This window comes from Battus philenor, unplaced genomic scaffold, assembly GCF_028537555.1.
Source record: "Battus philenor isolate CCGP_79_NKW_IND1 unplaced genomic scaffold, ilBatPhil1.0.hap1 SCAF_10, whole genome shotgun sequence".
NCBI classification, from domain to species: Eukaryota; Metazoa; Arthropoda; class Insecta; order Lepidoptera; family Papilionidae; genus Battus; species Battus philenor.
The window spans coordinates 13,776,032-13,791,447 of NW_027181662.1; the positions used below are offsets into that span (position 1 = coordinate 13,776,032).

Below are 15,416 nucleotides of genomic sequence, written 5' to 3' on the forward strand. Positions count from 1 at the left end.
GGTATAGGACTACGCTGTCATCTGTCACAGTAAACATCGTGTATGCATTTTAACAGACAGATAATTTGATTAGTACAAAAATTATTTAATTAAGTTATAATTTTATATAAAAGTATCCTGTTTTAGTCTACAGAATTAACCGTCATTATCTTACACAGTGTATGTAAATTTGCTCGACAAACTAAATGGCTAACGAGTAATAAATACGGCATAATGACGGAACCTAATTCTACAGTCGCATCTCCACCGCGAAATGATAAACACATAAAAGACAAGGATAGGCCAAAGTTAAAAGTTCTGGCTTTTCACGGGTATCGACAGAATGGTGCAGTTTTCAGAGCAAAAATAGGTTCTTTTAGAAAAGCGGTGTCAAAGTATGTTCAATTAACCTTTTTTTCTGCACCCCACAAAGTAGTAAATGAAGACGAAAGCGACGAAGGTAATTTGATTATTTATAAATCATCACCATCATCATGTCAGCCGATAGACGCTGCAAGGCATAGGCCTCCTTCGACTCTGATTAGTTACACCTAGTACATGTCTACCACATCTTGATCGCCACTCGACAACCTTTCAACCCCAAGGAAAAGGTTCTGTGTAAAAATCGTTATAAAATTAATTTTTTTTAGTAACCAATTGTCTTATTAGAGAAAATTTAGTATCGTGAGGATTATATCATAGTAGTAATTATTCAAAAAGTCAAGAAAAGTCAGAACTTGCTCGACCATCTGCATTGTAACACACATTACTGGAATATCCTTCTGCAAAGTTGTACTACTTACTGTTGTGATTTTTGTGATTGCCTCAAATAAACCTATACATACAAACTTCTTACATTCTTTATAAATATTTGCATTGTAATGTTAGAATTTTACTATTATCTCACTGCATTTTTGAGAATCTGACCAGGGGAGACTGGTCAGTATATTTGAATTTTCTTTTGTGTTTGCTTAACCTATTGTATAATTAACTATTTTGTGTTTCATTTTATTATTGTCAAACAGTAACAATTGTAAGGAGGCATAATTAAGTACATAAATCCGGGAGCCATTGCTAGAATCATTACAACCCCAACAGCAATCCTATCCTTGGCTTTACCTAAGAATAAACAACACAACAAAAGACTTGTTTAATTTGTGATGTTAACCTTTATAGAATAGCCTAGGGCTTTTAACAGTGGAGAAATATCTCTTTATGCAGACTTGATGCTTCCATGTTATGATCAAAACAGTAGTTCTTAATATTAAGCTCAGAAACAGTGTAAACTGTTTTAGGCTTATATACATTAAGAGATACATATTGTTTTAGATAGCAGATCGTGGTGGTTCAATGCTGAAGACAATTCATTTAGTGGTAAATGTTTGGGTGGACCAGCTATAGGATTTGAGGACACTCTTCAGTTGATTGAAACTGTGGTAAAGGAGAATGGACCATTTGATGGTTTCATGGGTTTTTCGCAAGGAGCTTGCCTAGTTGGTATACTAGCTGCTATGCAGCAGAAAGGATGTAAGGTTTTTGATTATTTTGTTTTGTGTACATATGTCCCATAAATCAATGTCGAGCTGTAATAGTGTTAAAGTGAAGATAATCCAACAAAATTATAAAACATGTTGTTTTTTTAGGTACAAAAGAAGGAAATTTTTTAAAAAATAGTCTCTTAAAATCACAGCAAAATAGTACATCTATTTTTTACAGAAACTTGGAAGTAACATGATAATTTTTTTTTAATAGTAATGATGAGAGTAATAAAAGTAATGATTTGTAGTGCTAATAAAAATGTGCGTGTAAAACAATACTCTGTACATAAAACTCATTTACTTTTTTGAAAGGCATAATTTTAAAAACACGATCTTATTTTGACCTCCATTGTGATCTAATATATTGGCTTGACATTGATTTAAGGGACACTGATTGATGGCATGTTCTTATATGTTCTCATAGAATAGTAGTTATAGACATTCTCATTACTTGTTTTTGGTTAATGCACTTTTATTTTTAATTAAACTAATTATGATATTTCTATATGCCTTAAACTTTAAATTAAACAATAATTGATAATGTGAATTTATAACATATGTATATCATTATTTTTGCAGATCTACCTTACACCTTTCAATTTGCAATATTTGCGTCGGGATTTCGTTCAGGTAGCTTAGTTCACAAAGGTTTTTATGATGAAGATATCAATTTGCCGTCACTACATGTTTACGGAGAAAGTGATTCAATAATACCTAAAGGTGTGTTTTTAATATACATTTGTTATTTATAATTACCTGACAAAGTAATTTAGATGATTTGATATACTTGATTTTAAATTATAAACCACATGTGGACATAAATTATAGAAATATGTATATATCCATAAATATCTTCATTGAAATTTGTTACATTTTTAAAATCAAATATTTCGCTTCACTCCGTGACTGAGATCAGTTTATAATTAGCTCTGGAATAAAAATCACCAAAGTAATGTTTATGATTAACGATCTAGAGTTGACAACTATTTTTCCTGAACTGAGCTTATCAAATAGATGCATAGGTTACCAAAAATCTTAGCTCCTGATTGCTGAGCAACTTTTATTAAGGCAAACTATTTTATAACATAAATTTAAGAAAAAAATTAAAGCTAAATAGTATTAAATTAGTAGTGAAAACATAAAACATAGCTATGATATTGATTTGATTGACAAATGTTAAGAGAAACATGTACAAAATTCTTATAGTAAATCTTGAAACTGGTGCATATTATTTATAAATATGGTATATTATAAATATGGTCTATTTCCTTGAGACGGTTTTGGGACTATATTAGTCTAAGCTAGAATTCTAGTAATCAGAGATTTAAGTCCAAGTTAGAACTAACGCTATCATATTGTATCCTGAGATGTTTTTCACGAACAGGGCATTGGATGTTTACTACACCATTTATCAGTTCAGGCAGTTTATGTCTCTTGTTTAGTTTGTGTATTAAACAGAAATAAGCTGTCTGCTGTATTTATAACTAGCCATCAAACTTAAAAAGACAATACATGGCCAGGATATTTTTTTTCTCAATGTATTGTATTGTTATTATAATTTGTCTCCCTTTTAATGTTTAATGTGTTGGTTTCTTGTTTTAGAAATGAGTGAATCTTTGATAAACTTATTCAACAAACCAGTTGTGGCAGAACATTCAGGAGGACATTATGTTGCATGTTCTGGTTCAATCAAGGATGCCTATCTTGATTTCTTGCACGAAAGATATCAAGATATTATTGAGAAGGGTAAAAATGGGGATGGAAAAGATTCATAGCCAGTTAACAGTTATCCTAACTGAACTAAAATGAATTAGTAAAAATTGTTTTAGTATTTTTGTACTGAAACTTACCTGTAAAAACTATGTATAATAAATTGTAGTTACATTACTTTTATTTTATTAATTTTGTATGTAACCCTTTAATCTATAAATAAATCATATATTCTATTATGAGCAACGGTACTTGCAATAGTAGGTCGCGGGTTCGATATCCGGGGGTATAAATTTTATACAATTCACACAATGCGCATCAGTTATATAAGTGCAACTGCTCATAAACGAGTTTCCAGAAAATGACCATCAGTGTTAAATTGTGACATTTGCGGTATAAACCCCGCTATTTATATCTTTGGGAAAGGCCTCCGCCCTTGTAGTATGCGTCAAGGGGCTGAAAAGACGACAACAATATCTTAATAAATCATTTTTACCAATATATGTCAAAAGCATTGCTATTATCTGCTATAAAAACTAAATCAATATTGTGTAATAAGGCCCAGTAATATGATTAATGTAATTAATTTAGTTGTAGTAAAAACCATAGATATGAAGTTAGTTTAATCGTTTACATGATTACGCTATGTACACGTTATAATTTCTTAATAATCAAATGCAATTGTTGTCTCATTAGTCGCAACAATTATTTTCTGTCATATAAACCGATATTGAAATGTTTGTGAAATAATTTCGTTCAATTTTTATGAAATAATTTTGTTGTCTAAAGAAACTATAAAAAAGTCTTTAATGAATTACCAATAGATAAATTTGAAAAGTTCATATCGACTTTCTCGCCCATAAATGCTATATTGAACATTCCAAAACACCAAATTGACTGTGAAGCCCCTTGTCTCTGACTCACGACAGGCCTTGGAAATATCGATTTATTCGATTTCCTTGTAAATCTATGTAACATACGCTTCCTTGTTACGTCAAAACTGAAGAATATCCAATAAGTTTTATTATTATTAGCATTTAAATTATTATTAGCATTAAGGATACATAAAAATAATGTATGAATTGGTATTGTCAATATTCATTAATAATTACCTTATTATATATAGTATTAAAATTTTTGGTTGTTATTGCATGATAACAGTGTATGTAAGATTTGTATAATAATTTATTTCTACATGGAATACGGCTGTTTTTAGTTAAAATTATACCGCCAATTACCGGTATGACTTTTCTTTAAAATAATGTTGATTTTGACAACAGTTATCGCCGTTTATTATTATTGCAAGATTTGAACCGATAATTTTAATTTTTTTTTCTGTAATATGACGGTATAGTTAGAGTTAACTGAAAACATACAGCCACTTTCGGGTATGACCTATTGCATTCTTAAGTGTCAATTTTGACTACTTGTCAATTGTTAATGAGGTTATATTGTTATTGTATAAGTAAATGCTTTATAAATGTATTAACAGAATAATATAAATAAAAGGAATAACAAAGAAAGTTATGATATTTGAATATTTATTTATTTTAGTATAATGTGGCGACGTTATTTATTGTGGTTCGCTCACGAACATATTGACTTTCGGCATGCTGTAAGTTACGACAAAAATATTAAATTAAACTATAATTCACTGTTTCGAAATCTAATAATAATGTTAAATTTATGTTATAGGAGATGCAAAGCATTATCTCTATGTTGAACATTCCCATACAATATATTGAAAAACCATGTGTAAACAAACCATATTGGATTGTAGAACTGCCTACAGAAGAACACATAAGAAAAATCGCATCCAGATCTGTTCTTATTAAAAACTGTATTGAGTTATGGTCTCATGCAAAAACAGAAGTTCAATTACATGAGAATTTGAAGAAAGCAATTAATAACACCTCCGGTAAATGGGTATCATCACTAGAACCAAATGACAGTAGCAATAGTTGTTCCCATGTTTGTCCCGGTGAGCTAATCGAAGCCTGCTGTAATTCTAACAAATCATTCAAAGTGGTTGTAGAAACTTTTTGTAAGCATTTCACAATGAAAGAAAAAGTTGGAAAAATTGAGGTAATTTTTTTAAATGCCAGCTCCAAATTGACAGGCAAGGAGTACTGGACCTACTTTTAATGGCCAGTCATATTAAAGAGTGCTATGATTTGCTTGGCTGGGTTTTGGGCAGTCTGTTAGTGCATGACTAAGTTATTTATTTTTTAATCACACCCTTGCCTGTTGCACAGCTCACATTCACACATGACTAGCACTTCTGTAATAAAATAATTGTATTACCTTTAGCAATATTACTCTAGAAAAGTAACCAATTAAACCGATGGACATAAAGCTGTGAAAACAACAAAAATACACTAATCACGCCATGCTTATATCTGTCAGTTGATGGATTTTCTAATTTCAAGTTTTACTGAACAGAGATTTGATTAATAACATAGATGAGAGAGACTTATTGTATTACAGGGAGGGGAAAGTAATGTTGTTTCTGTCAATATATTTTACAGAAAATCCAATTGATTTTTACCGCTCCAGCATTGAAAATTTTTATACTAGATAGCAGGAAGTGACATTACTTTTTGGTCCCCCCAAGTTTTGTGTCTAAAGTTAGACCAAGAAGAACTAGTATTAACTTACCTTATTACCGCATTAATTAGTTGTACATTGATTGCATTTTTATTGACAAGTGAACTCTAAGCATTTGGTTTTTTTCTTTTTAACCAATAAATTATTAAAACTACACTAATGTACAATTTTCTGACCATTAATTGTTGTTTTTGTTACTTTAAAGATGTCTTTACATTGTCATATGTTCCTTTTTATCACTGGATACTAAGATGCGAAAGGACTTAGCTTTACAGGTTATTGCATAGTTGTAGACATTCATTGTTTACTAAAAATTTTGCTTCAGCATATTTTAATATTTAAGGCATGGTTATAGAATAGGATATATTCATTTAGTTATTACTTAAAAATCTTTAATAGAAGAAAAAGAAACAACAACAAAGCATTTTATGCAACATTGAGTTCATAACATTTGACCAAGGTTTTAAGAATTACATTCAAATGTTAATCTTAAACAAGTAGCAATTATTATTTCATTTAATTAATTATGACACAAAATAACTACCATTACATGCAGTATTTTGTTGATAAAGAAATTTTTGTTATTTATGTAATTAACATGTTTTATACCTAAGTTTTAAATTTGCATTTCCAATCATAAATCCATACAAAAAGATTAATTGGTTATGGGCATATATCATTAACCATAAATGTTGTGGTGGATCTAACTGCATGGAGCAACTGTGTCAGAAGTGGTAATGGGGAATCCCAAGTCAACAATTGAGTAATGGTAACTACTAAGTGGTAGAGTAACTAACAAAATGTCAACCTTACTCCACTACACTGGTTTAATACCCCCTGTATCATTGTAACTAAATTTACCTTTGAAAAATATAAAAAAATAGTTTCTTTATATCTATGACATTTACATAGCCTGATGATATATATAATATAATAACATACTATGTTAAAGTAATAACAAGTATATATCTTATCTTGTGGTACTAAGATATCTGTGGAGATAAAAATTAAAATGTAATGTAGAAGAGATGTGTAACCTTGAATAAAGTATCACATTATTAATAAATAAACCTATTGCAGAACTTCAGTTATCTTCCTCTAGAGGGAGCTGTGAAGTTGAAGAATCCAGATATAACATTGTGTTACCTTGAATTTTATGGAGTTGATCCCAATAATGTGCCCGAACAACCTTATGATCTATTTTTTGGGAGATGGGTATGTGTTTAATACCAACCATAATTATTTTTTACCTTTACAAACAGTGATAAGATATTCGAATTCATATTTTCTGTATGTTAATTTTGATGTTAGCTTTATTTGAAACACTTATAAAAGGATTTGATAATTGGCAGGTGAGATGGAAGACTATATTTGTTTGTGAGCACATAGACATGATGGAAAATAGTTCCTTATCATCTGCTACTATATATTATTACCCAAAAAATATCTTTAAGTATCTTATATAGGAGATTATACAAGGGCTCTGCTTTCTTACAATTGTACTGTATATTTGCAATTAATATATGGTTCGTACCATATCCAAAAATGAATAATATAATGATATTATAATAAGAATGAAATGTTTTCGTGTGGCAACCTTGAGCCAGTAGACCTGGCGTAGGTAGGCCCCTAAATAGGCGGACCGATGACATAGTTTAAGTCACGGAAAGTTGCTGAGGGCGAGCAGAGCGTTTATCTCCTATGATGAAGTTGATGAATTTAGCAAGAAATTGTTTTTTCAAAAATTAACAGTTCACGAAAAAGTGCTATTATGTTTCAAAATCAAACAAAGTATATTATCTGTGTATAGAAAAAAAGTTAGTAACTGTAATAGAGTGACAAAAATTTGGAAAAAAAAAAATAGGAGACTTGTAATCGTAGTAACAGAAAAATATTAGTTTTCATAAAATCTATTTGCTTTTTGAAATGGCAACATTTTCGAAAAATACCTGACAAAAGATTGACGTTGATTTATGGGACATTTGAATATGATAAACAGTACACCGACATTTACTTTTAATATTTTAACAAAGCTTTTAATGAAAAACAAAAATCAATAGATGATATCCAAATCATTAATAATTGGAAATTGGCAATTATTAATGATTAACGAGATATTGAATCAGGTTTAATTTTAACAAAGGTTTGATGTACTCAGATTGCTGATGGGCAGCGTGACCTGATACAGCATCATTCGTTGAAAAAGCGACAGTTCATTGGCAACACCAGCATGGACGCACAGTTATCTCTGATCATGGCAAACCAGGCACAAGTGACTCCGGGCGACATCATACTTGACCCATTTGTTGGTTCAGGATCCTTGCTAGTTGCTGCAGGACATTTTGGCGGTAAAAATATATACAGATAATATACATCTAATGGATTCAGGGGTTACTTTGCGGAGGTCCATCCTTAGTAAGAAAAGGACTAATATACAGCTACTTCCGCTATGTAGCAGTAGTCGTGCAATAAAATGCACCGCCCGCCAGCCCGCTGATCAATGCGCATGCGGCAAACAATGCGAATTACACAATTACCACCTTTAAATCACTCAACACATATTTCACCCTTCCACGGGGCATCCTCAGGAGTAATGTTACACCGATTAGTGCCTAAAACCGAGTGAGCTTAATAGATAATATCTGTTAACAGTAGTATTTGTTATCTATTAAATATTACAGAATATATAATTATAGTATGTTGTAGACTGTGGTACTAATTAACTGTGTTCCAACGGTCAACGTCTTTTTCCTTAAAGAATGAAGTAATTAAGTTATAAATACAAATGTACTCTATAGAGAATTAAAAATAAGGAGTTTAAAATTGTGTTGCCATATACGCTATTAATATTTATTTATACGTTAAAGTAGTGTTTCCCAACCTGGGGCCCTCACACCTTCAATTCCTAAGTAGATTCGACACGAGTTTAACCCTTTCACTTTAATATAGTTTAGAAAGGCTAAAATGGCGCATGACACATTAAAGGTTGAAAAATACTGGCCTAATGTGTTTGTCTCAAGCTTGTTTGTGTGTATTTAAGTGTATCGGCCAGAGGAGTCCAAACTGCTTGACTTGACTGCTATTGTTCGAAATTTAAAATTCTCCAGCCGCAATTTAATACGCATTGAGAAAACAAAAAAGATTATTTTATTTACAAATATTATATTTATTGAAATTATATGACATAAGTATAAAATATGTGTATTGAAGTTAGATACAATGGCGCACGTATATGACAGCACTCCTAATAATACGAGTACTTAAGATGCCGGTTAGTTAATTATGATCGATGTTTGGCTTTCGCTAATTTTATGGCGGGAAAATAATTATTCACAACAGTAATTTGTTTCGATTTCCTAGGAGCTGACGTAGGTTATATAAATTTAAAAATAGAAATAATTCGACAAATAATCGGAGCCAAAAATAAAGAGGCGCATGTGGCTCGAACCGCAGTTTGGCCACCCCTGGTATATGGGATTCGAACTAAAGTCAAAATTATTCTAGATATACGAGTACGTTGCTTAGGGGAATTGTAATTCTTCATTTTTCATGTTTAATTGTACGATTTTATGGTACGAGATAGGTTGTGATGGAGGTTCAGACAGACACAAAGACAAACATACAAACAGATACAAAGTAATCTGCAGTCAATCTAAAGTGAGTCATTGTCGCCATCACTAATCATTCTAGAATGACCCACTGCTAGATTTTCTGTCTTTATTTCTCTTTGTCCTAACGGAACATGGAAAAGTGACAGAGTCGAGGTCTGAACCTCTCGGGAGATCTTGAGCACATATGTTACCATCATAAACATTCAACAGGACCAATAAGAAGGGGCCTGCAAGTGTTTGTCCATCTTGACGATGCACGTCCTTCTACACTTGCTGGTCTGTGGTCTTCAATATAAAACCTTGAAGCCCAAGAGTTCTGTTTTGTGCGCTTTTTGACCTGTCCCCTTTCATGTCAACATGTCATTCCGATAGTCCACAGATGTCACGAGAAACCACATTTCACCGCCGTATGTCATATGTAAAACACTTTGGCCGTAGACGTTAAGATACTGAGGAATATTCGAGATGTTTCGTAATTTCGTAATCTGCCTAGCCGAGTTGGATTAGATCCTGATAAACCAATTTTGTATATATTCGTTGTCCCTTTCTAGCGCACGTGTGGGGCTCCGACATCGACTATATGATGCTCCACGCAAGGACCCGCCCAACGAGAGTCGGACAAAAGGTAACAATGTATGTATTATATTTGTTTTAAGGTTAATGCATACGCACGCATAATTAGCCATTCCGTAATTTTGCGATTGGTTTTGTGGGATTCTTTCTAGGGCCGGTTGGTTTTGGAGGTAATACCATCACGAAGTCCAAAGTAGAAGTGTGTATATTTATCAAGCTTAGTCCATATTTATACCGATTTAAAACTATGAAAACAATATTCAACAAATAAAGATCGTCAGCCAATCACAAGTCGAGACGGATTGTAGAGCGCTCTCTTTCGCTCGATGTAAATCAAGAATGATCTTGACTTGTAGAATTCCCCAATTTTGATACGCCGCTGACGACGTAATGATGCTCTTACAGTTTTAACTACTATACATATACATACATATATATATATATATACATACATATATATATATATACACATATAGAGTAGCTAAAACTGTAGGAGCTACATCACGTCGTAAGTGGCGTATATATATATATATATTGGCAATATATTAGTTTGTAGCAATCGAGGCGCACGAAGGATCCCTTGTCCTTTGCTACTTAAAGTCCTGCAAGACACAGTTCTCTTCCAAAGATAGCAATAATCATCGGTCCTGAGTCGAACTTAATTTTGTCGTCGAGACACGCACGCGCGCGCACTCATACATACACACAAGTGTGTATGCAGTGGCGTACCTAGGGGGGGGCGGTGGGTGCGGTCCGCACCGGGCGGCACTTACCTTGGGGCGGCATTTTTTATATTTACTTATAGTTGTAAAAAGCAACTTTTTCATTTCAAATTTATTTTCTTTCTTGAATAATAAATGATTATTATAAGTTTAATATTTGATTTATATAAATTATGATTAACTTTATGATTTCGAATATTATTCCTCGTTGTATGTACTCGTAAATGCATTTTAGTGTAAATTTTGGATTCTAATTCAAGAACAATATAATAATTATATTTTATTGTATTATCAAAATTCGTTGAATTCCTAAAAGGATCTTTACGACTTTGTTCGGCAATTTTTCCTAACTAAAATTTTTTGATGTGAGTTTATAAATGTCATTTCTTTTGAAAAGTTTATATGATTACTTTGAAGTGATATATCAATATTTTTTTAAATCAAAAACCACTATTTGATTGACATATAATAGAAAGGGCGGCAAACTGGAGATCGCCCCGGGCGGCAAAAGTTCTAGGTACGCCACTGTGTGTATGTGTGGGTGTGTGAAGAAATAACTTGTGTTCTGTATACTGTAACATTTAATTAAAAAATAACATAAAAATATAGTTTGGATTCCTTCCGATTTGTCACACAGGAGCGCACACAACAAGAGAGCATAAGAGGCAATATGGTTCAGTACAAAATAGAGTCACGTTTCCTGGACGTCCTGGTGAGTGACTTCTCGTTGCCAATGTGGAAGGACAGCCTTAGATTCGACGCCATTATTACTGACCGTAAGTTTCTACAAATATTTCGACTAATATGCTTTGTTTTTATTTTTAAATTCACTATTCTAGGCTTAAACACAAATGAACATAAGGGTAAAAAGAAAATGTTTGAAATTTTTTTTTATGTTTATATCATATATTCCATATTTAAATTCAAAATATAAATGACTGGAGGAGGCGCGAAACAGCCTATTGGTTTGTTTGTAAAAGATATGTGATCTGGCCATCTATTGCATAGTATCCTTTATGAAATATAATAATATATTTTTTACAAGGATATCGTTTGCTAATTAAACGAACAAATAATTTAGTAATACTTCCGTTTTTTTTGCAAATTAACAGAACAAATAAATTACTAATACCTCTGTTTCTTCGGTATTGTCAGTAAATAAATAAGTGTTTTGTTATCTGTTCTATTTTTAAATTCCATTTTTGTATAAATCTGTAATTCAAAACACTTACCAATTATAAATAGGTTATACATACACACACAATTGAATAAAACTGGATACTAAAAATATTGACACGTCAATTTATATATTGCTTTTAAAAAATAACAATTTTTTAATAATTAATATTAGATTAATTTTATACAAAATATTTTAGCGCCGTATGGCGTACGTGAGTCAACGGAGAAGATTGGGATAGAAAGAGATAATTATATTCTCTCAGATGAACATCTAGTTAATCATATTCCCGCTAAAGTGGAGTACGGACTTCCTCACATTTACAGTGACCTCTTGAACTTCGCCGCTAAGCACTTGGAGATGGGAAGACGTTTGGTTTGCTGGTATCCATTGGTCAGGTAAATATTACATGACACGTATATCAATATATTAACTATTTCATGTAAGGTTTTCTGGATACGCTGCGGAAAAGATTTACAATGCAATTTGAGGTTAGACGTCATAATTTTGAAAATATCGCCCTCCGAAAAGTCAAAAATCAAATATATATAGACAATTTTTCTAGATTATGTAGGTATATGTTTCAAATAAACAGTTATGCGTTGTTCTGAAAACAGAGGTTTATTTTAAAAACTTAAAACACCGTCGGTAGGTAATAATAAGCACACACAATGTTTTACACCATTAACCTATCTCAAAACATTTAAAGTTTATTCTGCAATATTTTAAATCATCACTGACATCTCAACCAATATATATCAAATATACCAACTGCTTTACTGACCAGCGACCGCAATGGACGCTATCATAACACAATTATTAACAGCGCCATCTATAGTGTCAAGGTTAAACAGCGGCTGCTTTACCGACATTAAATAAGCGCCGCACAATACAAAATAGGATTATTAAAGAAACTAGTTTCTTTATATATATTTTGGTATATTTATGTATAATATTATTTAGTAGGCACTAGTACATTTATATAAGGTGTTTATATATGATCACTATTCATTTAAATTTGAATTATTTTGTATTTTATTTTTCGTGTTTTATGATATTAACTAGTTTCACCTAACTTTATTAATTTATCTTTGCACCGCCCAAACTGGCAGAAAATGTCTTCGACGTTAAGTTCGTCGTAATTATTTAATGGAATCAGGCGTTATTTTGCGGAAGTCCATCCTAAGTAAAAAAAGGACCAATATATAGCCACTTCCGCACTTGCAGTCGTAAACGTGCAATAAAGTATACGTGTATAAATTAGCATATATCTTCATCATTATGATTTTTGGCAATGAGATGTCCCCTGCTGGACGTAAGCCAGCTCTTTGGATTTTAAATAATACCGGTTGAATGCGGTCTTTAACAAGCGTTTTCCAAGATCCACTATTCCTTCAACTTCAAAGAGCCCACAATCAACCCTGTTTTTTTGGTTGGCCCTGTTTTGTTGGTAACATTAAAAATATCACACGGAAGCCCCACAAGAAAATATATATAAGGACTTGTTTCCTTTCGAAACCTAGTATGAAGCAATTATCTTTCAGAGGCGAGTACAAAGAGGATCAATTACCCTGCCATCCATGTCTGCGATTGGTGGGCAACTCTGAGCAAATTCTTTCGAAGCTGACTGCCAGACGACTCCTCACTTACGAGAAGATACACGATGAAGTGCCAAACATGCCAGTAGATCCAAACGCAGCCGCCCATAACTTCAGGTTTGTTCTGAAGACCATTTAATATTGATCATGTTGTGCTATATAGTTTCATAGGATATTCAAAGTAATTGCATATAGGTGTAAAGGCTTTGTTAAATGAAGTATGGTACAGTCAGAAATAATAAATAACATAATGATAATACAGTAAGAAAAAGGGTTTACAAAATATTACTTCATATGATTATCATTATCATATTTATTGATATCTGTCTGTCCTGGTAAACATTGTACTGAACTTATTGGCCTGTCGCATTCTAATAAAAAAAAACATATTTCAGAGTGACTTCACTTTATACAGAGTGATGGAAAATAAGTGTTAAACTTTTAAGATATTTGCTGCCAAATGAGCTATACTTTCACCCCTTCAGAGCTTTTATATATGTAATCAAACACCCTGTATAATTCTCATATATTTCTATGCATTATCCTGAGTGAATATTAATAGATAGGCTCTTGTATGAGATTTTTCTCTGGTTGAGTGGGCATGTGCATGTAAGATTTTTTTATTTGGTTTGGATTTTTAAAATTTGTGTTGCACCATTTTGTTATTGGTAGGTTGTAACAGTTAATATCGGGTGAACTTTCTAAACAGATTAAAAATATATATTGTGACATACATACCCACAAGATGAACAGACGCCACTTCCAACCGGTATTGGGAATCTATATGAGAAGCCCATGAGGACACGACTACGGTACAATTAACGTTTGTTACATACAGTAATATTAATGTTTGTTACAGAGAAAAATATTTCACCCTTGGTGATATAACACGAAAGGAGAGAAAAGAGAAAAAGGCCGCGGAGATTTTAGCCAACGCCGCAGCAAGAGCTGCCTCCGATAGAAATCGGAGAACGTAGTGCAAATAAATCACTGAAGAATACATTTTTTATTTTAATAATCATTCATGTGTCATTTACGAAATTACATTTTTGTATGTAAACTAGAGTACCTCGTAAAATAAGTGGTTATCATGTAAAATGATGTGGTTGAGTGAGGGTACTCTTGTAAATAATTAATAGAAATGTAGGGTAATCTTTGAAAAAGTAGTGGAGATTTCGCTTATAGATGAGGGCGTTAGTGTCGCACTGATACCGTTAAACGTGTGCTGTGATTTGAACACTGCTATAGTTATATTCTGTCAAGAAAGGTATATATTTAATATGTAGTGAGTTTGATATGATAGCTTTGTGTTAATAGTTAGGTTGAAAATTTGCAACCAATATAACCTAATTAACTGCCAGCCAATGACACGTTTTAAAAACTTAGTTTAATCATAATCAATACATACATACATATATATATATATATATATATATATATATATATATAGCCCCTGTTATTGGGTGTGTCTCGTTCCCCCTATCTCATTTAGAGAAGGGGAATTTGCAATTTTTAATTAAATATTTAACATACTTTTTATTTCTTTACTCCTCTTTCAGTTTTCTTAAGATGATTCATTCGATCTTCTAACATATTTCATATGATTTTACATTTCATTTTTAGATTATTTCTTTTCTTCGTTCACCTCACTTCCTGGTATCACAGGTTTCTTATCTTTTTATCACAATTAAATTAGTGTTTATACCATTTTTACTAATTAAATTTCTGGATATTCTCACAGTTGGTTTCAAATTTAATTTTATTTATTTTAATGTTTTATTTATTATTTTACTTTCTATCTTTTACCGTTTTCTTATTTCCAATTTTTTTTTGTAAATTGGTTCATTTTGCTTACCCGACCTAATATTTTAATTTTAAAAATTTATTTTTGTCACTTATAA

General features: G+C 31.9%; 2 protein-coding genes across 2 annotated transcripts; both read left to right on the forward strand.

Moving 5' to 3' along the window:
- Positions 1 to 55: 55 nt before the first annotated feature.
- On the forward strand, positions 56 to 3,394 carry LOC137923588 (esterase AGAP003155). Its single transcript, XM_068766808.1, has 4 exons — positions 56 to 439; positions 1,309 to 1,506; positions 2,097 to 2,237; positions 3,120 to 3,394. The coding sequence occupies exons 1-4, from the start codon at positions 214 to 216 to the stop codon at positions 3,290 to 3,292; spliced, it is 738 nt and encodes a 245-aa protein (XP_068622909.1). The 5' UTR covers positions 56 to 213; the 3' UTR covers positions 3,293 to 3,394.
- A 1,282-nt stretch (positions 3,395 to 4,676) lies between these two features.
- On the forward strand, positions 4,677 to 14,813 carry LOC137923636 (tRNA (guanine(10)-N2)-methyltransferase homolog). Its single transcript, XM_068766859.1, has 9 exons — positions 4,677 to 4,842; positions 4,923 to 5,312; positions 6,915 to 7,049; positions 7,993 to 8,182; positions 9,997 to 10,070; positions 11,378 to 11,516; positions 12,117 to 12,315; positions 13,462 to 13,632; positions 14,375 to 14,813. Exons 1-9 carry the CDS (start codon positions 4,786 to 4,788, stop codon positions 14,490 to 14,492), a joined length of 1,473 nt encoding a protein of 490 aa, XP_068622960.1. The 5' UTR covers positions 4,677 to 4,785; the 3' UTR covers positions 14,493 to 14,813.
- Positions 14,814 to 15,416: the final 603 nt, after the last annotated feature.